The following is a 23,202-nucleotide window of genomic DNA, read 5'->3' as shown; positions in this document are numbered from 1 at the left end:
TCTGGCAGATGATGAAAGTAGACAGATCAAACTTTCTGACTGTTGGCTGTCACTGCCAGGACACATTTATGTTGAAACAAAACTGAAAAATCCTTAAATGACGCGAACGTATATATGTACATCCATGGGCAGAGCATTTTATTGAGGATTTTTTTTTTTTTTTTTTTTTACATCACAGAGCACTGAAGAGGTTAAAGATGCAAACATTCATCAATGTTTGTATATTTGCATGAGATTTCTTTAGAATATAATGATGTGATTGTATAATGTATTTATGATATTGGTATTTGTCAGTTATTTGATATTATATCTGTCAATATCCATTTTTATATAAGATGTATGTATAGACTGTCATATATATATATATATATATATATATATATATATATATATATATTTGTATTATTAATATCCCTGGTTTCTTTCTGCATGCTTAGAAGTCTTTTTTTGTGTGTGTGTGTGTGTGTGTGTGTGTGTGTGTGTGTGTGTGTGTGTCAGAATGTTTGGATTTGAATAACAGCATGTGGTAACACTGTGTATTTTTGACAATTTTGTTGCATCTGTCTGGATTAGCATCAGGAGGTATTTTGTGGGCGCTCTTCGTTTCTCGCTTTGAGATGTGCATGGGGGTTCTGTTTCTTCTGTGTAGTAACAGTTTGACTACCTCTGGCATTATTGATTCTCTCTGTGTATGGACCAGATAATAATCAGACCCCCCCCCACCCCCTCAAAAAAAAAAAGCAATGTTAAAGAAAAAAAAAAGAGTCTTAGTCAGCGTCTCTCTGTTCTCTGTGTTTATGTGTGGTGAGAGCTCTTTTTTTTCTGTCACATTCTTTGCACCAGATTGGTGTGCTTAAATATGTAGTCAGTCAGAGAAGTTATAAATTATTTGTTTGTTTATTTCTTTGTTCATATAACATCAGCACAGTGTGATGTTATTTTCTTCTTCTTTTTTTTTTCTCTTTGTGATCATCATTGCCAGCATCATCATAATCATCATCATCATCATCAGTGATTTGAATTATTTACCTCTTTGTTCACAACTCTAGTCAAAGTTCCTTACTGGCATTGTACTATTTCAGCTCACATTTCAGATAGTTTATTGTCTGCTTTTGGCTAAAAAAAAAAAAAAAGAGAGAAAAAGTCTGTTTGTTTGTGCACCCCAGAGCAGAAAACACACAATCCTCTTCTTTCATTTCTTTTGCATCAAACACAGTAGCTTAGATCACCTTAGCTGTCGGCTTTATATTTCTTTAATAGTTTTATCATTGAACAAATGATTGAATGAATGGATTTATGCTAGTGTCTTTACATTCAGTTTATCTATCAACGACTGTGGATCAGAAAGTCAGTGAAGGTTTCTCTTTCATCTGTGTGTTTTGCTTGTTATTTTTGTTGTTGTTTGTTTGTTGTGGTTTTTTTTTTCTTTTTTAAGGAAAAAGCAGTGCTGTGTATATAAACATATCTGTTCATAAAAATGATTTCCTGTTTCGGTAAGACAACAAATGTGGGTGTTTTCAATCAGAAACTTTTTTTTTCAGTGGCAGTCAGTTCTTGCACATTTGTAGTTAAACTCTGTGTGTGTGTGTGTGTGTGTGTGTGTGTGTGTGTGTGTGTGTTAAGTGTGTTTGTGTGTTTGTTTGTGTGTGTGTGTGTGTGTGTGTTTAAGAGAGTACGCAAACAACAGGAAAACCTGATCTGAAAAGTTTGTCGTAATGATTCTCATAACATGTACCAGCACATTTCATCTCTGGTGATTGGTTTGTATTCCAGCACCATCCGCTTTTGTTTTGCAGAGTTGAGAAATATCAGGAAATATCTTCCCTTTCATTACGCTGTTTTTTGTTTGTTTGTTTTTTCTTCTGTTTAGATTTAATTTAGATAATATGGCAGTTAAATTGTTTTGCTGCTTTTTTTTTTTTAACAGACAATAGGATCTTTTAATATCATTGTTCAAATACAATATGATTGTTTTAGTGGGTTTATTTTTTGGTTTGTTTGTTTTTGTTTTTTAAAATCAATCTGGCAACTGTTACATATCGTACACATAACAGATAACAAGAGTACAGCCTATGCATCATTTCCTGATACAGTCTGATATTTTTTAATGTTTTTTATAAGGGTGGAGGGCGGGGGAGAGTGGGGGTGCAGGGGGGGGGGGGTGGGGTTGTGGGGGATGAAGGGGGGAGGGGTCAGAGGGGAACGGAGGTGGGGGGGAGGGGGTGCAAGGAGGGTCCCGTATTCCCTCTGAACTCTTGAGTATAGCTCTGCTGCTTTGTCACTAAACAGCTACTGTCTCTGTCTCCTGTGTGTATTGTGACCATGGAGCTTTCTGATTCCCACACCAACCCTCTTAACAACTTATAGATAAGGTCGTCTTCGGTGTACCAGTGTTCAGTTGTAGTTTGTTTTTTGTTTGTTTATCTATTACAAACCTTTGGTCTGTGTCAATATAATGTTGTCATTTTGATGGAAGAAACTAGCCTTAGAATTATTACTGGTTGATATGATATTGTCATTATTTATTCTCGAAAGAAGAAACTTGATTTAAAACCATTACAGATGGATATTAAGTTGTCATTTGTCATACTTGAAGGGAGAAACTCGCCTCAGAGAATTATCACCAGTTGATTTCTTGTCATTCATCATTCTTGAAGGAAGAAACTTGCTTTAGAACCATTACAGATGGATACAAGATTGTCATTTGTCATAACTGAAGGAAGAAACTGTCTTTAGGATTATCACCGGTTGATATAATATTGTCATTCATCATTCTGGAAAGAAGAAACTTGCTTTAAAACCATTACAGATAGATATAAAGCTGTCATTTGTCATAATTTAAGGAAGAAACTGTCTTTAGGATTAAAATTGGTCAACATATTATTGTGATTCAAGATTCTCGAAAGAAGAAACCTGCATTAAAGCCATCACAGATGGATATTAGGTTGTCATTTGTCATTCTTAATGGAAGAAACTTGCTCCAGAATTATGAACGGTTGATATACTATTGCCATTCATCATTCCAGAAAGCAGAAATGTCCTGTAAAATTTTCACATGCTGTTTGAAGTAAAGGTATAAAATAGGATGACGGTTTTGGAAAATGCCACACTTTTCCAGTATTAATGGTGCACACATGTACCTGTTGTTATCAGCTGATACATCAGTTACTTCATGGCTACTCTGATTCCAAGGACAAATCTTCCTTTTCCTTTCATGTTTATAGATGTTAACATCTGCTGTCAATGTTTTTCTTCTTGTCAGTATCTTTCATATTCTTGACACATATTGCAGTGTAAATGACTAAATTTTGTTTACATTTGGTAAAAAGTAAGGAAAAAAAGAGGAGAAAAATGCAGCATATTCTTTACTGCTTGTAAACTGAAAAGCAGATAAGCATCATTAATATGTTTGGTAAATGAAAGCAAGGCCCTATTTTTGACTCACTTGTGTAAACAAAGTGAGTCTATGTAAGTATGTTATAACCCGGTGTTCGGTTGTCTGTGTGTGTGTGTGTGTCCGTGTGTCTGTGTGTCCGTGGTAAACTTTAACATTGACATTTTCTCTGCAAATACTTTGTCAGTTGACACCAAATTAGGCATAAAAATAGGAAAAAAATCAGTTCTTTCCAGTCATCTTGTTTAAAACAATATTGCACCTCTGGGATGGGCACAAAAAAAAAAAAAAAAAAAAAGAAGCCTAATTATATGCAAACTGCATTTACTGTTATATTTATATTTTTTGTATTCTCTAAACTTGGCACTTTGATCTGATATTCTGACACAACAACAAGAGGAGTCATTATTATCATTTTTTGTTCAAACAGGAACTTCTTTTGCTAAGCATGGAACTTTTATTTATTTTGCAAACGTTTTGGTGCAGCTAGTAAAAAAGGGAAATTACTCTGTAATTAATGCTAGGGGACTTAATTTATCACAAGTGAGTCTTGAAGGCCTTGCCTCTCTTGTTTGTTTGTTTGTTTATCTCTTTCACCACCAAAGGCAGCTGTGGTCGACCAGACAGTTCACTGCCATAGACGAATGTAGTTGAAATAAGGGGTTATCCCAAATGGACCGCTTTTTAGATTGTAACAAAGCTTGATGGCTGCAGCCAACTTTCCCACACAATTGGAAATTGACCAGTCTTTCCTGCTTGACTGAGTTTGAAATGAGCAAGTCCATTAAGCTGTTTTGACACAGACCAGATCTTGTGACTAGGAGTGTCAAGTCTGAAATATCGGACGCTGGGGAAGGTTTTTCACACAAAAACTTGGTAGCAAAAGAGTTAACTGTGAATCGCTATGTTTTGTAAATAAGATTGAGGTTTTTATATATATATATATGTGTGTATTTTTATATTTTGAAAAACTGAATGACTATATCTGGTAAATCAAAATAGGTTTTTTTTTTCCTTTAAACTGCGAATAGTTTTGTTTGGTAAATTAAAGCCAGGCTTTTTTCTTTTAGAAACTGAACAGTTATGTTTGGAAAATTAAAGCAAGGCTTTAGTGTAAAAAAGAAAATGAAACAGAGCAAATGAAAAAAAAAAAAACACACACAAAACACACACAACACACACACACACACACACACACAAACAATGAAACACACTCACACAGACAGACAGACAGACAGACACACACACACACACACACACACACACACACACACACACATGAAAATATGTGAAAAGTCACTTGCATCATAATCTTTTTCTTTTCTCATTTTTGCCATCCTCTACGTCTGTCATCCCAACACTCCCTGTCTGTCTTCTTCTCTCTCTCTCTCTTTTCATTAAAAAAAAACAAAAAAAAAACCCACAAAAAAACAAACACAACATAGTTATTGTTGAGATGATTCTTTTGTTTGATCAGTGTGCAGTTTGGTTGATCTTTTAATTCTTTTGTGTTAGTATAATTTCCTATCATTACTAAAGTAGGCATGTAGACATTCATGTGCAGATGAATCAAATGACATGCAAAATCTTTATATTAGGATAATATATGAGAGACATTCATTGATAGATTTGAAAGAGAGATTCATTGATAGAGATAAGTGAGAGATTCATTGATAGAGATTCAGAGAGAGAGAGAGAGAGAGCTAGTGGGCTATGTGGTATGTGTGTATGTGTGAGTCATCTGATTGATGATAAATCAGTTGATTGATTGATTGTTCTTTTGCTGATTGAGATGGTTTGTTGATGAGTGTGATTCAGATTGAAGAGCTGATCCAACTTCTTTGGCGAGCACATCAAATTAATTTAACACACATGCATTTTGTCATGGTGAAAGAGGTAATACTCAAAACCAAATAAACTTAAGAAAATGAAAGATGGAATGATGAAACAGAGTAAAAATTTCGTATGGTGTGGTGTCTTTCAAAGGTTTTTTTTTTCTTTTTTTACTCCTGGAAATGATTAATTTTGATAATATTTGTATTGAAAAATAAATGCTTTTTTTCCTTTATTAAAAAAAGAGAAATATTGGTAATAAGAATAAGTATGTTGTTTGTTCAGAATAGATTATGTAAAAAAAAAAAAAAAGAAGAAGAAATATTAGAAAAAAACAGCAAAAAAACCTCTTTCTCATTGTTTAATATATTTTCGTGACCAGTAATGTTTTGTTGACATGAAACTAACAGCCAAATACTAATAGTTAGTAAGGACAAACAAATGGCGGAAAGGAGGTTTTGTGATCATGAGAGAGAGAGAGAGAAATTGAGACAGACAGACCGACAGACAGAGTTATCAGAACGAGAGCCAGAAGCTAGCATGAAAAATTGATTTGAGAAAAACGAAACAAGAAAAAAAAAAAAAAAGGAAGACAAAATGTCAGTATGACTATGAGTAAGACTCGGCCACATGTAGCAACAGTGTCATGATCACAACTCTGTCCAACAGGAAACCGACCTCGCCCAAGCAGACAAGTACGCTGAGGTTGCCATGGCAGCAGATCGCTACAACCCATCAGGTGGGTGACAGCTGCAGGCGCCGATCAGTCTCACAGATCTCCGTCTCTTCATTATAGGTCAAGGCCAGACACTACCGTCAAATAACGACTTTTTTTTCTCTTCAACTATATCTCTCTTTTTTTTGTCTACTAGGTGTATCATCACTTGTGGATCACAAAAAAAAAATGTATCTTAGATTTCTGTGAATACCCATTGCTATGGAAACAAATCAAAATGGCCGCCAAGCAATGTATCAAAGAAATTGGGTTTGTGGTCCATGTGGTGCATGCAAACATTTTTTGTTATGTGGACCTGATATACAATGACATTATCTTCATTTTCACTTGAGATTGTGTTGATTCTTTAATTATTGTATTTTTTATGAATTTTTGAAATTTTGGGTATTGCGAAATCCTCAAAATTTACAATGGGTAAATGGATTGGAACTGCTATGAATTAAAACCCAGAGAATATTTTCATACATACTCACTACAAAACTTTAATAACATGCTACAAAACAGTCATGCAAAGTCTCATAGTTGTAGGTTTACTCATCATTGAGCAAGTCCAAGGTATGTTGTCAAGGCCAGAAACTTGACGACTTGCGTAGAAATTGAACAAAATAAACACTTCCATGATTCAGCAAGCAATCTTTATTGGCAATTTTTTCATTGTTAAAGACATCTTTGCAGTGGAAACACTTATGCATATGATAGAGAGATGTTCATGAATCAAAATCCATCAAAAACCTAAATCATGAAAAATCATCATTTTGGTCTCTTTTGCACTGCCGTGTACCCCCTTAAGACGCCTTTCTGCCAATACAGTGTCCATGAGGGTTTGGGTTCGATTCCTGCTTTCATCACCCTTTGACCGGGAAATCAAACCGAGCATCTAGTCATATGAATGAGACGATAAACCGAGGTACCACATGCAGCACGCATTTCACGCACTGGAAAAAGAAGCCAAAACTAAAATTGTATTTCTTGTTCAGAAATCTAGAGGAAAGCATCTATCACCAGTCTTTGCTAAATGATATGTTACAGTTGTTACAAATGAAATGAGTAATGTGTAGTATTGACTGACTCTTTTTCTTAAGATTATGGGTTGCAGTTTATTTGAACAAAATGAGTCAAGTGTGACACTGATTTGACTTTTTTTGTTGTTGTTGTCTTTTTCAGATTGATTTTGCTGGAACTATGCGCTGTAGTTGTGCACAACAAAATGAGCTCTGTTGAATATAGACTGACTCTGGTTTTTTTGGTTTGTTCTTTTTTTTTCCAGCTCTTGTGAACAAAGGGAATGTACTATTTGCGCGCAACGATTTTGAAAAGGCCAGGGAGTTCTTCAAAGAGGCCCTGTCCAATGACTCTTCCTGTGTGGAGGCCTTGTACAACTTGGGTAAATGTGGATTTCTTCTTTTTCATTCTTCTTCTTCTTCTTCTTTTTCTTGTTCTTGTTCTTCTTCTTTCTTCTTCTTCTTCTTTTTGTTTTTGTTCTTCTTGAACTTGTTCTTGTTCTTCTTTCTTCTTGTTCTTGTTCTTGTGCTTGTTCTTCTTGTTCTTGTTCTTCCTCCTCCTCCTCCCTCCTCCTCCTCCTTCGTCTTCTTCTTCTCCTCCTCCTCCTTCCTCCTCCTCCTTCCTCTTCCTCCTCCTTCTTCCTCTTCCTCCTCCTTCTTTCTCCTCTTTCTTCCTCTTCCTCCTCCTCCTTCTTCGTCTTCCTCCTTCTTCTCCCCTCCTTCTTCCTCTTCCTCCTCCTCCTCCTTCTTCTCTTGTGTCTTTTATTTCTTATTTTGCATTTGTGGGCTGCTGCTCTAAAGCCACTGCTTTTTGGTATGTGTATGTGACCATTTTCATCCTGCCGTGTGACTCTGTCTTCAGGGATTTGTATGCTGGCTTTGTTCTTGTTTCCATAACCCATGGAACGCTGACATGGATTACAGGATCTTTAACATACGTGTTTCATCTTGTGCGTGTGTATGCACATGCAAAGGAGGTTGAGGAGGCACTGGCAGGTCTGCACATTTGTTGACCTGGAACATCGGAAAAATCTCCATTCTTAACCCACCAGGTGCCCCAGAACTGGAGATTAAACTCAGGAAACTTGGATGAGAATCAAAGCTCAAACCATTCAGCGACTGTATGCATTTTAAGTATTTCTTTTCAGCAGACTTCTTCTTCTTCTGCGTTCGTGGGCTGCAACTCCCACATTCACTTGTATGTACACGAGTGGGCTTTTATTTATATGACCATTTTTACCCTACCATGTAGGCAGCCATACTCTGTTTTGGGGTGTGTGCATGGTGGGTATGTTCTTGTTTCCATAACCCACCAAACGCTGACATGGATTACAGGATCTTTAACATGCGTATTTGATCTTCTGCTTGCGTATACACACGAAGGGGGTTCAGGTACTAGCAGTTCTGCACATATGTTGACCTTGGAGATCGTTTTCAGCGGACAATTGGTTTGTTTGTTTTTTGGTGTTTTTTTATTCTGTGTTGTTTTTTTGGAGTGGGTTGATTAATAGTTTGTGTGCAAGTATAGAATGAATCCATTACTGAAATAGAAACAAGCATCACATGGATGTGTTGTGTGCAGAAAGAAACTCCACTGCATCATTTACACATTGATTTTTTTTTTGGTCACTTTACATACTAGTAAGTTCTGTTGTATGTACTATTTGATGATGGCCTGTCGAAAACGACGAAGGCTGGTTGCACAACTCTTTGTCAGTTCTGGTGGGTTTCAGGTATGGCTCATGAGGTTGATGTGTGAACCGCACTCACACTTGGGGGCAGTGGGGAGACACATGAAAGCCACAGCAGCTGGTATCTGGGCTGCATTTAGTATTCCCAAAAATAAATGAATGTAGATTTCTTTTTTAAAATCCACTATAGTATATCTGAGGTTGGTTTCATCAAATCAAAAAGACTTTATCAATCCACATGGAATTTAATTTGTGCATCCACAGGCTCGTTGCAAACACCAGCGTAAAATGATCATGCACAACCTAATAAAAGATGAAAACCAGTCAAATAAGAATTCCCAATAGCTGACGATAGACAAAAACATCCCCCCCCGGCCCCCCGCCACCCACATACACACATATACACACGTTAAGTTACAAATAAAAAACATCCAACAAATAAATGGAAAACACAAGTAAAATAAAATGCACACACACACACGCACACTTGCATGCAGACACTCACACCCACACCCACACATAACCCCCAGGCCCCCCCCCCACACACACACACATGCTGGCACATGTTAAGACTGTAGGGTATTGTACAACAATACATAAATAAATAAAAACATTGGTTGTGTCAGGGCTGACCAACAAGAGACTGGGTCGCCTGGAAGACAGTCTGGACGCCTTCTACAAGCTTCACGCCATCCTGCGCAACAGTCCGCAAGTCATGTACCAGATAGCTGACCTGTATCCTTGGTTCCCACCTCCACGCTGCTTCCTTTAGAGCTTCCTTCAACATCGCCATCATCATATCATCATCATTATCATCATTGCTGATGTTAGTTTATTCATTTCAATTCCAAATATCATCGAGGCAACCATGTGCTTGTTCTGTATTGTCCGTATATTATGTGTAGCTTATTCAGGCTTAAAAAGGCTGACATTCAAGACTTTACATTTACACATAAACAGGATAGTATCAAAAGTTTGTTAAGATCTGAAAGTGTGTTAGTATACAAAATTCAAATGTGCTTACCTACATAGATTTATACACCATTGACTGAGCTTGAGTGAGCAATATACATGGCTGATGAAGCAACACAGTATTCATTCATGGGGTTGCTGTCACCACAGAAGCAGGGTCTGCTCTGATATGTGGCCTAATGGTGACCAATTATTCATAGATCCTTGTACTGTCTGAGCTGGGACTGCAGTAAAGGAGCCTGAATGTGGCTGTGTGGGGGGATTTTTTGGGGAGGAGAAAAGTGCATCGCAGTAATGAAAAGTTCCACTGAAATAGTGCAAATGTTGCAGAAGCAAAAACAACAAAAACAAAAAATATAGAAACCAGTAAAGAAAAAAAACAAGTTATTAATGTTGTTGTTGTTATCATCATCATCATTATTATTATTGTTGTTGTTGTCGTCATCATCATCATCATCATCATCATTATCATCATCATCATCATTATTATTATTATTATTGTTGTTGTTGTTTCACTATTTGACTAATAATCCTAAACTTGACTGAAAAAAAAAATGTTGACCTTAATTCCACGTACAGTCATGATCAGCTTAGAGACACAGCCCAGGCAACTGAATGGTGAGTGACAAAAATCTGATTGTATCACTTATGTGCATAGCAAGATGTTTTGTTTCATTCCCTTTTTTTTTGTGCCACTGCTACATCTTTATTATTTCTTTTTCACAGAACTCAGCACTTTAATCTGACTTATGGACACACTGGTTAATTAATGACAGTCATTTTTTATCATTTCTACTTCTGTCCACAATCTTGGTTTTTACCACAATTCATCCCTTACAATGGAAACTCACGTGAACCACCTGTGTAAAGTTCTTTACTTTCAGCTTCGTAAGATTAGTAAAATCTGCCCCTTCCTGTCTGTTGATGCCGCCAACAAACTTGCAGTTGCCTTCATTTTATCCCGCCTAGATTATTGTAATGCTGTCTTAGCTGGCCTTCCCAATGATAAACTCTACAAGCTCCAGAAAATACAGAATAGTGCAGCTCGACAAGTCCTTAAAAAGTCAAGGAGAGAGAGCGCTACTGCTCTCCTGCGGACACTTCATTGGTTGTCTGTTCAAGCCAGAATTGAATATAAAGTTGCCTGTCTATGCTTTCAGTGCCTAAATTTTGATACCACACCCTCATGTCTTTCTGAGCTTGTTAACCCATACTTGCCAAACAGAACATTGAGATCTCTTGATTCCTCCCAGCTAACTGTTCCCCGATACTTCCTTAACTCCCGTGGAAAGAGGCATTTTCCGTCTTCAGCCAAACAACTTGGAATTCTCTGCCTATTGCTCTCTGACAAACAACTCATCTATCTACCTTAAAGCAAATTTTAAAACTTATCTCTTTAAAAAATACTTGTCATAACTCAAATAGTACTGTTGTCCCAGGCCCATGGCAATGTGAGTGTGTGTGATGGGAGAGTAGAGAGAATGGGGGTGGGTAGATGGATGGTGGTGGTGTGGTTCGAAAGGGAGAATGACCCGATTTTTACCCCTTTTACTTTTTCTATCCAAAATTTTATTTTACAATTTTTCCAAAATCCTTTTTACATTTATGTATTTTAAGTGAAAATTGCTGTCATCTCAGCCATTTAATCATGTGTGTATCTGTGCGTGTGTGTTAGTGTGAATGTTGGAGTGTAACAGTTGTAGTATTGATAGTATGTTTCTTTGTGAGTTTTATGCATTGTGTTTTTTATAATATTAATAATTCTGTTTTATGTTTCTACTACTTTTTATATGCTTTCTTGTTTCACTGTAGGTACTGGATTGTAAAGCGCTTAGAGCTTGCTTATGCTTTTATTATAGTGCTATATAAAAATAAAATATTATTATTATTATCATTATTATTATTATTATTATTATAAAATATTATCATTTTTAGTTGAAACAGAAACTTCTTCTATATAGTATGGAAGTTATCATGCTGCTTCTGGGAATGGAAATTATCTTCTGTTTAGTGTAGAAGTTACATTGATGTCAGGAGCAGCAAATCTGTGCCATGTAATAGAACGTCAACCTGAATGTACAATGGGGAATTTTTTTTTTTTTTTTTTTCCAAAACTGGTCTCATTCATCCAAAATATTAAATCATAATGTCACAAACCTTGCCAAGCAAAATATTTTTCTGTTTTAGATAAATGGATACACTGACAATGGATGAAGGAAAATTTCTGGAAGCGGTGTGTGTGTGTGTGTGTGTGTGTGTGTTTTGTATGTGATGTTACACCACTTTGAAATAGTATTTGTATCAAGTTTGTATCTTTGGTATTCTTCATACTCCCACACTCACACCACATGAAGTGTTCAATACACTTAGAACCAACATGGAATTGATGTGCTTTGTAAATGCACAGAATTATTATTGTCATTAATCAGAATGTGTTGCTTGGTCTGATCGACAGGTTCATGCAGTTGATCGGGGTCGTGCCGTCCGACCCCAGCGTTCTGGCTCGCCTGGGAGAGCTGTACGACAATGAGGGCGACAAGTCCCAGGCATTCCAGTACTACTATGATGTATGTAGCCCTTTGATTTTTTTACATTGAACTCAACAGATTTTTTTTTTTTTTTGCACAGTTCTACTATGATGTATGTGGTCGTTTGATTTTTTTACATTGCGTTCAACAGAATTTCTTTTTCGCACAGATCTACTAGAATGTATGTGGTCCTTTGATTTTTACATTTCTCTCAACAAAATTTCGTTTTTGCATTCTTTTTAACTCATTCTGGATGAAGGGGCCCGATTGAGGCCCTACTGTTTACAACTGTTTAAGACAAAGGACGCCGATCATGGCTTTAGACAGTTTTGACTTTTTGGAGTGGCACTAATTTCCATAATGATGTTACATGCCAAGAATATCTTAACTGACCTTTCTACTCTCCGCTGCGACTAATAAAAGCCGAGTGTGTTGCTGTGCTCGTGGGCAGGAGAGTTATTTTCACGATGACTGGTTCATGTCAACAGTGCATGTCAACAATGGCATCTGACCCAGTTTCTTCTCAGCTGCAAGGTAGATAACAGAATTAGACGAAGGGGCCCTATTCTGGCAAAATAATGTTTCAGACACTTTGTGCTTTCCTGGATTTGTGTACAAGTCATCAGAGTGTGCAAATTTCAAACAAAAAAATATGGATACTTTCGTCATCTCACTTTATGATAGCATAAGAAGGCAGTATTATATTGTATCCCCAGCTAACTCATGCTACTGATCAGTTTGGAAGTTTTCAATTCATAAATTCTAGCATTTCCTTTTTGTCGCTATTATTTTTTACCCATACAGATAGTTCGTCTGTGGGGAAAGTCAGGGGAGCTAACTGGAAGTACTAAGTGAGTTAAAGTCCTCTTACTATTGTGATGTTTTGCTGTGATGTATGTTGAGGGCACCCTCGCAGAATTGGTAATGTGTTAGACTTCTGATCCAGTGTTCACCAATGATCAGAGAGCTCAAGGCCCTGTTTCAGCATGGTGTTATGTCCCTTGTTAAAGGTTGTTTTTTTTTGGGGAGGGGGAGGCTCTTTAGCCTGATTTTCCTCAATGCACCTGACTTTGATCTGGGAAGACTGAAGCGGCAGAGGGAAGGATTGGGCCACAGTGTCCTGTGCCCATCCTTTAGACACAGTGAATAGGAATTTACTGCCGTACAAAGCTTTTGGACCTTTAACTCAACTGCTACCACAGATATGACTTCAGCAGTTGACTTGACAGTTTACCACCACTGGTGCGACTTTTGTCTGCATCATGTTAAATGGACCGTTTTTAACAGTGTAACAAAGCTTGACAGCTGCAGACAACTATCCTGCGCAATGGGAAACTGACTAACTCCCCCCCCCCCCTCGCCCCCAATCCTCCTTCCCCCCCCCCCCCCCCCCTTGAATGTGGTTGAAGTGAACAAATTGACTGTGTTGTTTCGACACAAACCAAATCGTGTAACTGCGAGTGTTGGGTAAAAAATGTTTGGCTCTGGGGAGGAGTTTTTTTCATGCAAAAACTTGGCAGTGAAAGAGTTTGCCTTCCCTCTCGCCCCATACCATGCACCCCCTTCGTGCTAAAGTTCCTCAACATTTGTATGAAATCTTTACCATGTTAAATGTGTGTATTAATTATTTGATTGAATAAATAAATATGTATATATATAATTTTTTCATATATTGTTGTTTTTTTTAAATTCATTTATTGATTCATTTATTTATTCATGTTTCCAGTCATACTAGTACCTTCCTTCGTGCAAAAGTTCCCCAACTTTTGTATGAAATCTTTACCATATTAAATGTGTGTATTGATTAGTTGATTGAATAAATAAATGAATAGATATATTATTTCTTTATTCATTTGTTAATACCTTTTTCTATTATGTTTTCAGTCGTACCGGTACCTTCCTTCGTGCTAAAGTTCTTCAACTTTTTAATGGCATCTTTACCATATTAAATTTATGTATTGATTATTTGATCAAATGAATGAATATATAAATGTAGAATTATTTATTCATTCATTTATTAATTTATTTATTTATAATATTTATGTTTTCACTCATACTAAAGTTCCTCAACATTGGTATGAAATCTTTACTATATTAAATGTATGTATATATTATTTGATTGATTAAATAAATATATATATTATCTATTTCATCATTTGTGCATTGATTGGGAATGCTTTTTTTCTGTTTCTATTCTTTCTTTCTGTTGTGATGGAAAATGATAGTTGATGTGTATTTGTCTGATTGCTTGTATTGGACTTTTGTTGTTGATGTTGTTGTTGTTGTTGTTGTTGTTGTACTTTATGAGGTCACTCTTTTTGTTTATTCAGTGTGAGTTAAATATGTCGATGTATAATGTTTCTATGGCCCCAGGGCGTACATGACATAAACTTCTGGCCTTGCCTTGCGCTGCCTTGCCTTGCCTGTTTATTTATTCATCTGTTAAATCATATATCTATCTATGTTTCCAGTCGTACCGGTACCTTCCTTCTAACATCCCTGTGATCGAGTGGCTAGGGGCGTACTACATTGACTCTCAGTTCTGTGAGAAGGCCATCCACTACTTTGAGCGGGCCGCTATCGTGCAGTAAGTGTTTGCTTACTCTGAAACTGCTTGGGGCGTGCTGAATCTTTTTTTCATGCATTTCTGGTATTATTCCACTCCCCCATCCTCCTCCTCCTGCTCCTTGTCCTTCTATCTTCGTTTCCTCATCTTTATTTTATTTTTTTTAAATTTTTCCTCCTTCTGTGGCCTCCTTTTTTCCTCTCATGGTCTTATCAGTGCGTTTGGTTTGTGTGAAAATCAGGCAGCTTCCCTTTTTTTGTGTGTGTGTTGTTGTTGTTGTTGTTGTTGTTGTGAGTTCATCATGGTTTTGTTGTAGTTGTTCTTCTTGTTCAGTTGATATGACATCATGGTTCTGTTATTTGTTGTTGTTCACCTGTTGTGACATCATCAGGGTTATGTTGTTGTTGTTGGTGCTGTTGTTCAGCTGTTGTGAGATTATCATGTTGGTTTTTGTTGTTGTTGTTCACTTCTTGCAACTTCATTGTGGTTTTGTTGTTGTTGTTGTTCACTTGTTGTGACATCATCATGTTGTTGTTGATAGCCTGTTGTAGTTTTTTTGGGTTTTTTTGTGTGTGTTTTTTAGTGTTGTTTATTTTGTTGTCGTTGTTTGCTTTTTGTGACATCTTGTTTATGTTTATGTTGTTGATATTGTTCGTTCACATGTTGATCACTTGATATGAAATTATCATGGTTATGTTATTGTTGTTGTTGTTTACTTGATATGACATCATCATGGTTTTGTTGTTATTGTTGTTGTTTACTTGATATGACATCATCATGGTTTTGTTGTGGTTATTGTTGTTGTAGTTGTTCACTTATTGTGACATCATCATGTTGTTGTTGTTATTGTTCACTTGTTGTGGCATTATAGTGGTTTTGTTGTTGTCAGTTGTTCACTTGTTATGACATCATCATGTTGTTGTTGTTCACTTGTGACTTCTTCTTCTTCTTCTGCGTTCGTGGGCTGCAACTCCCAAGTTCACTCGTATGCACACGAGTGGGCTTTTACGTGTATGACCATTTTTACCCCGCCATGTAGGCGGCCATACTCTGTTTTCAGGGGTGTGCATGCTAGGTATGTTCTTGTTTCCATAACCCACCGAACGCTGACATGGATTACAGGATCTTTAACGTGCGTATTTGATCTTCTGCTTGCATATACGCACGAAGGGGGTTCAGGCACTAGCAGGTCTGCACATATGTTGACCTGGGAGATCGGAAAAATCTCCACCCTTTACCCACCAGGTGCCATCACTGTGATTCGAACCTGGGACCCTCAGATTGACAGTCCAACGCTTTAACCACTCAGCTATTGAGCCTGTCGTTCACTTGTGACATCATTGTGGTATTGTTGTTGCATTTCACTCGTTGTGACATTATTGTCTTTTTTTTTTTTGCTGTTGTTTTGTTGTTGTTGTTTTGTTTGCTTTTTGTGACATCATGTTTATGTTGTTGTTGCTGCTGTTTACTCGTTGTTCACTTGGTATGACATCTTCATGGTTATGTTGTTGTTGTTCACTTGATATGACATCATCATGGTTATGTTGTTATTGTTGTTGTAATTGTTCACATGTTGTGACATCATCATGGTTATGTTGTTGTTGTTCCCTTGTTGTGACATCATCATGGTTTTGTTGTTGCATTTCACTCGTTGCGACATTATTGTCGATTTTTTTTTTTTGCTGTTGTTTTGTTGTTGTTGTGTTGTTTGCTTTTTGTGACATCATGTTTATGTTGGTGTTGTTGCTGATATGACATCTTCATGGTTATGGTGTCATTGATGTTGTTTTTCACTTGGTGTGACATCATCATGGTTTTGTTGTAGTTATTATTGTAGTTGTTCATGTGTTGTGACATCATCATGTTGTTGATGTTCACTTGTTGTGACATTATTGTGGTTTTGTTGTTGTTGTTCACTTGATACGACATCATGATGGTTATGTTGTTATTGTTGTTGTAGTTGTTCACTTGTTGTTTGTGACATCATAGTGGGTTGGGTTTTTTTGTGTGTGTGTGTGTGCTGCTGCTGCTGCTGCTGCTGTTGTTGTTAGCTTGTAACATCATCATGTTGTTACTGTTGTTGTTATCGCTGACTTGTGAAGTTGTCGTTATTCGTTTATTCTTTCATTCATTTATTTATCTATTTGTTTGTTTATTCATTAAATTATTTATCTATATATTTATTCATTTATCTGTCTATGTATTTATTTATTTATTGTTGTTGTTGTGGTGCAGACCGACCCAGGTGAAGTGGCACCTGATGATCGCCAGCTGCTACCGGCGCAGCGGCAACTACCACAGGGCTCTGGAGACCTACCAACACATCCACCGCAAGTTCCCGGACAACGTGGAGTGTGAGTGGCTCGCCCCTTTACAGAACGAATGGGATGAATGAGCGAATGAACGAACGAATGGGTTCTGGTTGGAGGGCAGACAAAACCTGGTTGGAAACAGGGGATATAATTATCCCAGATATATTCTTCTTCTTCTTCTTCTTATTATTATTATAAAATGGTTATTATTGTCATTATATTTGTGGTTCACAGGTTTCTGATGCTGTTCCAATACAGTTCAGTTGTCCATTGGAATGTGAAGCGATAAAAGAATGTTTTGAAAAGAAAAACAACAACAACAACAAAAAAAACAAACAAAAAAAAAACAAAAAAAAAACAGAATTATCTGTGACCAATGGGGACAAGAATTTAACAAATACAAAACAGAATCCACAACACGTTTTCATCTTACATTTTGTGCAGGCTGTGCATTGCACTGAAAATGAGAAGGTAGAGAGAATGGAGAATGAACAACAATGTAATCATTAAGCCCCGTGAGGTCTTGACTTATACCCTTCTGCAACATTTTTTAAACACTGTAGTGAGTGGTGTGAGATGGAGGGACTCTGTGTGTGTGTGTGTGTGTGTGCTTGTGTGTGCTTGTGTGTGTGCATGCATGTGTGTCTAAACTTCTGTCTGTCATTCTCTGACGAGGTAAGTGTGTGTGTGGCTTTCAGATCTGAAGTTCCTGGTGTGACTCTGTATGTGTGTGTGTGTGTGTGTGTGTGTGTGCATGTGTGCGTGTATATGTGTGTGTGTGTGCACACGCGCGTGCACGCACATGTGTGTGTGCATGTGTGAGTGCGTGTGTGCGTGCGTGTGTGCACGTGTGTGTGTGTGCGTGCGTGTGTGTGTGCATGCGTGTGTGTCCAAACTTCTGTCTGTCATCCTCTGACAAGGTAAGTGTGTATGTGGCTTTCAGGTCTGAAGTGCCTGGTGTGACTCTGTGACTGTGTGTGTGTGTGTGTGCATATGTGTGTGCGTGCGTGCATGCTTGTGCGTCCAAACTTCTATCCGTCATCCTGTGATGAGGTAATGTGTGTGTGTGGCTTTCAGGTCTCAAGTTCCTGGTGCGACTGTGCACGGACCTAGGACTGAAGGATGCCCAGGAATACGCCAACAAGCTGAAGAAAGCAGAAAAAGCCAAAGAGCTGCGTGAGCAGGTGAGCGTCACAGTGGGGGGTCGGGGTGTGGGGGGGTCAGGGTAGATGGTTTGAAAGGACTTAGATGATGTTCATCTCATTCGGAGTTGGGTCATGGAATTGTGTTACTGGATCAGTAGATAGTGTTAATCTCATCTGGGAGTTAGGTCGTGGAATTATTACTAGATGATGTTCATCTCATTTGCTAGTTGGATAATGGAAATAGACTTCATTCTTTCTACACAATATGGGTTAAACTGTAAGCAGGTTTCACACACACGCACATACACACACGCAGACAGACACACACACACACACACACACACACACACATCTAGTGATGGCACAGAGGTAACGTGTCCGCCTAGGAAGCGAGGGAATCTGAATGCGCTGGTTCAAATTACATCTCAGCCACCATATTTTCTCCCCCTCCACTAGACCTTGAGTGGTGGTCTGGACGCTAGTCATTCAGATGAGACAATAAACCGAGGTCCTGTGGGCAACATGCACTTAGTGCACATTAAAGAACCCACAGCAAAAAAGGGTTGTTCCTGGCAAAATTCTGTAAAAAAAAAAAAATCCACTTCAATAGGAAAAAAAGAAATAAAACTTCAGGCAGGAAAAAATACAAAAAAAAATGGGTGGCGCTGTAGTGTGGCGTCGCGCTCTCCCTGGGGAGAAAAGAGCAGCCGGAATTTCACACAGAGAAATCTGTTCTGATAAAAAGAAATACAAATACAAATATAAATACAAATACACACACAAGTGTGCAGTGAAGAGGAAGACCCGTCAGCCGGCTGTGTTCACACTGTTGCAGAGAGCCACAAGCGCCGGTCGGAAAGGCAGCGGACGGGGCCGCCGTGGTGGTAGCGCTGGCAGTGGTGAGTGCTTGACTCTTTGTTTTTGTGTTACTTTATTTTATTGTATTGTAGTTTTGGTGCTGCTCCATAATCTTACCTGTATTAATGGCGTCACTGCCACACCGATTGTTCCAGATCTGATTGTATTCTCTGCTGTATTAGTGGCTTTACTCCCAAGCCAATTCTTCTTCTTCTTCTTCTTCATTCGTGGGCTGCAACCCCCACGTTCACTCGTATGCACACGAGTGGGCTCTTACGTGTATGACCCGTTTTTACCCTGCCATGTAGGCAGCCATACTCCGCTTTTGGGGGTGTGCATGCTGGGTGTGTTCTTGTTTCCATAACCCACCGAAAGCTGACATGGATTACAGGATCTTTAACGTGCGCATTTGATCTTCTGCTTGCATATACGCACGAAGGGGGTTCAGGCACTAGCAGGTCTGCACATGTGTTGACCTGTGAGATCATAAAAATCTCCACCCTTTACCCACCAGGCGCCGTCACCGTGATTCGAACCTGGGACCCTCAGATTGAAAGTCCAACGCTTTAACCACTCGGCTATTGTACCCGTCGCCAATTACTTCAATTTTGTTTGCATTCTCTGCTGTATTAGTGGCTTTACTCCCATGCCAATTATTCCAGTTTTGTCTGTATTCTGTGCTGTATTAGTGGCTTTACTCCCCTGCCAATTATTCCAATTTTGTTTGTATTCTCTGCTGTATTAGTGGCTTTACTCTCCTGCCAATTGTTCCAGTTTTGTTTGTATTCTCTGCTGTGTTAGTGGCATTAGTCCCAGGCCCATAATTGCAAAACGTCTGTGCTGTTTTAGTGGCAAAACCTTAACAGTGATCATCCTGAATCTATCTGTATTCTCTGCTAGTGCTAATGGTATCAGTCACATGCCAGTCATTCCAGTTCTGTCTGTATTCCCTGCTGTAATGGTGGCATTACTCCTCTGTTGATCTTTTCAAATCTGTCTGTACTGTCCAATGTAATGGTGGCATTACTTTCATGCCAGTCATTTCAAATCTGTATGTATTCTCTGCTGTTATAGTGGCGTTAGTCCCAGGCCCATAATTGCAAAACCTCTGTGCTGTTTGAGTGGCAAAACCTTAACTGTGATCATTCTAAATCTGTCTGTATTCTCTGCTCTGCTAGTGCTAGTGGTATTAGTCACATGCCAGTCATTCCAATTCTGTCTGCATTCTCTGCTGTTATGGTGGCATTACTCCTATGTTGATCTTTTCAAATCTGTCTGTATTCTCCAAATTAATGGTGGCATTACTTTCATGCCAGTCATTCCAAATCTGTCTGTATTCTCCAATGTAATGGTGGCGTTACTTCCGTGCCGGTCATTCCAAATATGTCTGTATTCTCCAATGTAATGGTGGCGTTACTTCCGTGCCGGTCATTCCAAATCTGTCTGTATTCTCCAATGTAATGGTGGCGTTACTTCCGTGTCGGTCATTCCAAATCTGTCTGTATTCTCCAAGGTAATGGTGGCGTTACTTTCATGCCAGTCATTCCAAATATGTCTGTATTCTCCAATGTAATGGTGGCGTTACTTCCGTGTCGGTCATTCCAAATCTGTCTGTATTCTCCAATGTAATGGTGGCGTTACTTTCATGCCAGTCATTCCAAATCTGTCTGTATTCTCTGCTGTCCTAGTGGCGTTACTCCCACACTGATCATCTCTGCTGTTACAGTGGCATTGCTTCCTACAGATCACTCTGAATCTGTATTCTTTGCTGTTTTAGTGGTACTACTTTCACACCAATCATTCCAAATCCAAATCTTTCTGTATTCTCTGCTGTTGTAGTGGCGTTACTTTCATGTCAGTCATTCCAAAGCTGTATGTATTCTCCCATGCCAGTCATCCCAATATCTGTGTGTATTCTCTGCTGGTTTAGTGGTATCATTTCCACATTGATCATTCCAATCTGTACTCTGTATATTTATATGTGTGTGTGTGTGTGTGTGTGTGTGTGTGTGCGTGTGTTGTGTTTTTTTTGTGAATGCATAAAGTTCTTCATAACAACAAATTATAACATGCTTTGAGTAATTCAACATGATTATTTTTGAAAAAAATATACTAGGAGATTGAACACAAATTTTCTTTAGATCAGCGCTTGATAGCATTATCAATGAAACAGGATTAAAAAAAAAAATCAAACCCACAATGGTTGAACAGGTGAACAGCATATTCATAAAACTTTTTTTTTTTTTTTCAAAAAATACCAAGCATGGATGGTAAGTTAACAAATCCCACTCATGTGGATTTTTTTGTTGTTTTTCTTTCCGGCGTTTGAGTCTTTCAGAACAGTTTTTGAACATTTTAGAAAAAGAAGAAAAAATACAAAACAGACTTATAACACATATTAAGCTGAAATAATCACCAAACACTCACTTAAAAAAAAAAAAAGAAAAAAAAAAAGAAAGAAAAATGATATATCAGCTGTCACAACCTGCCTCCGGAACCGAGAACAGGCGATGGCAAGCCAAATCAAGACGGGCGCTCACGTCGCACTCGTGTCAAGAGAGAACTCAGCACAAAAGTAGAATAAAAGAAAAACAGCTTTATTTGAAAAAAAAAGAAAAAAAAAAGTAATAATAATCACAACTTTCTCACACACAATCGTACAGTCAAAACCTTTGCTGCGCACTCATTGCACGTGCAATGCACAGCAAAAATTAAATAGAAAAGAGAAATGTTGTACCGGTTGATTCCTTTCTCTCCTGCTAGCACCAGGTTTCACCGGGTAGCAGCTTGTCAGGTGCGACATCAGCGTTAGACAGAACGGCGGTGGACTTTTTGACTCACTTGTGTAAACAAAGTGAGTCTATGTTTTAACCCGGTGTTCGGTTGTCTGTGTGTGTGTGTGTGTGTGTGTGTGTTCGTGTGTCTGTGTGTCCATGGTAAACTTTAACATTGACATTTTCTGTCATGTCAGTTGACACCAAATTAGGCATAAAAATAGGAAAAATTCAGTTCTTTCCAGTCATCTTGTTTAAAACAATATTGCACCTCTGGGATGGGCACAAAAAAATAAAAAAGAAGCCAAATTATATGCAAACTGCATTTACTGTTATATTTATATTTTTTGTATTCTCTAAACTTGGCACTTTGATCTCATATTCTGACACAACAACAAGAGCAGTCATATATTATCATTTTTTGTTCAAACGGGAACTTCTTTTGCTAAGCATGGAATTTTTATTTATTTTGCAAACGTTTTGGTGCAGATAGTAAAAAAGGGAAATTACTCTGTAATTAATGCAAGGGGACTTAATTTATCACAAGTGAGTCTTGAAGGCCTTGCCTCTCTTGTTTTTTTTTTATGGCAGATCGGGAAGGAAGCGCGGAGGCTGTCCGCAAGCCCCCTGCCCGAGATCGCCGGCGCCCCAACTTTGACGACAAGGACGACGGGAGACCCTACCAGGGCAGCCAGGTGTCGGAAGTGGGTGAGTGGATCATTGGGGACCAGTTCTGCTCTCTTCTTCGCTGTCCTACCTTTGAAGAAACAAGAAACAGATTATCGCTAACAGTTTCAGCTTTGTTGAAATGAAAGGTCTTTGTTTGATATTGTGTTATTGTGTTGTTGTTTTTTGTGTACAATCAAATTTTCTGTATGAAATTTGGGCTGCTCTTTCCTGCCATGATGCAGCACCACCACCACCCTTTTTTATTTTTTTAATTTTTTTTTTTACATGTCTGCAAGTGTATTTGTTGTTGCTGTGGGTTCTTTTACGTGCGTAAGTGCACGGTATAAACTGACCTGTGGATGACTAGCATCCAGACCACCACTCGAGGTGTAGTGGAGGGGGAGGAAATACTGGTGAGTGTGAGATTTGATCCGTCATGCTCAGATTCTCTTGCATCCTTGGCAGACACATTACCACTTAGCCGCCACTCCAGTAGAGCTCTGTTGAGCGTTACTGCCTGGGACTGCTTGTGTTGAAATGTGAACGAAAAAGCTATTGCCAGAATTATATGAAGTGTATATGTTTGTATATGATTCAGATTTGGTCATTAGAACTGTAACTTTTTGCAAAAATCAGCAAAAGTTTCTCGACTGAAGCATTCAAGTGCAGTGTGAATACAGAACATATCCTCCCATATCTTCACTCGCAATTTTTGTATGTTTT

At 38.2% G+C, this 23,202-nt stretch overlaps 1 protein-coding gene across 2 annotated transcripts in view; it reads left to right on the top strand.

The window, feature by feature from the left end:
- The window catches only part of LOC143297938 (intraflagellar transport protein 88 homolog), a 47,765-nt gene that overhangs the window by 22,337 nt on the left and 2,226 nt on the right, over positions 1-23,202 (top strand). For both annotated transcript variants that reach the window (XM_076610548.1, XM_076610549.1), the window contains exons 15-24: positions 5,897-5,966; positions 7,231-7,347; positions 9,282-9,390; positions 10,207-10,245; positions 12,083-12,194; positions 14,627-14,742; positions 16,957-17,075; positions 18,111-18,217; positions 19,014-19,077; positions 22,402-22,518. In XM_076610548.1, the coding sequence (XP_076466663.1) occupies positions 5,897-5,966; positions 7,231-7,347; positions 9,282-9,390; positions 10,207-10,245; positions 12,083-12,194; positions 14,627-14,742; positions 16,957-17,075; positions 18,111-18,217; positions 19,014-19,077; positions 22,402-22,518 (970 nt within the window). The remainder of the gene's footprint in view (positions 1-5,896; positions 5,967-7,230; positions 7,348-9,281; positions 9,391-10,206; positions 10,246-12,082; positions 12,195-14,626; positions 14,743-16,956; positions 17,076-18,110; positions 18,218-19,013; positions 19,078-22,401; positions 22,519-23,202) is intronic.

Source organism: Babylonia areolata, chromosome 23 (genome assembly GCF_041734735.1).
Source record: "Babylonia areolata isolate BAREFJ2019XMU chromosome 23, ASM4173473v1, whole genome shotgun sequence".
Classification (NCBI taxonomy): Eukaryota; Metazoa; Mollusca; class Gastropoda; order Neogastropoda; family Buccinidae; genus Babylonia; species Babylonia areolata.
Note: the sequence above shows the minus strand (reverse complement) of the source record. Positions and strands in the feature narration are given on the sequence as shown.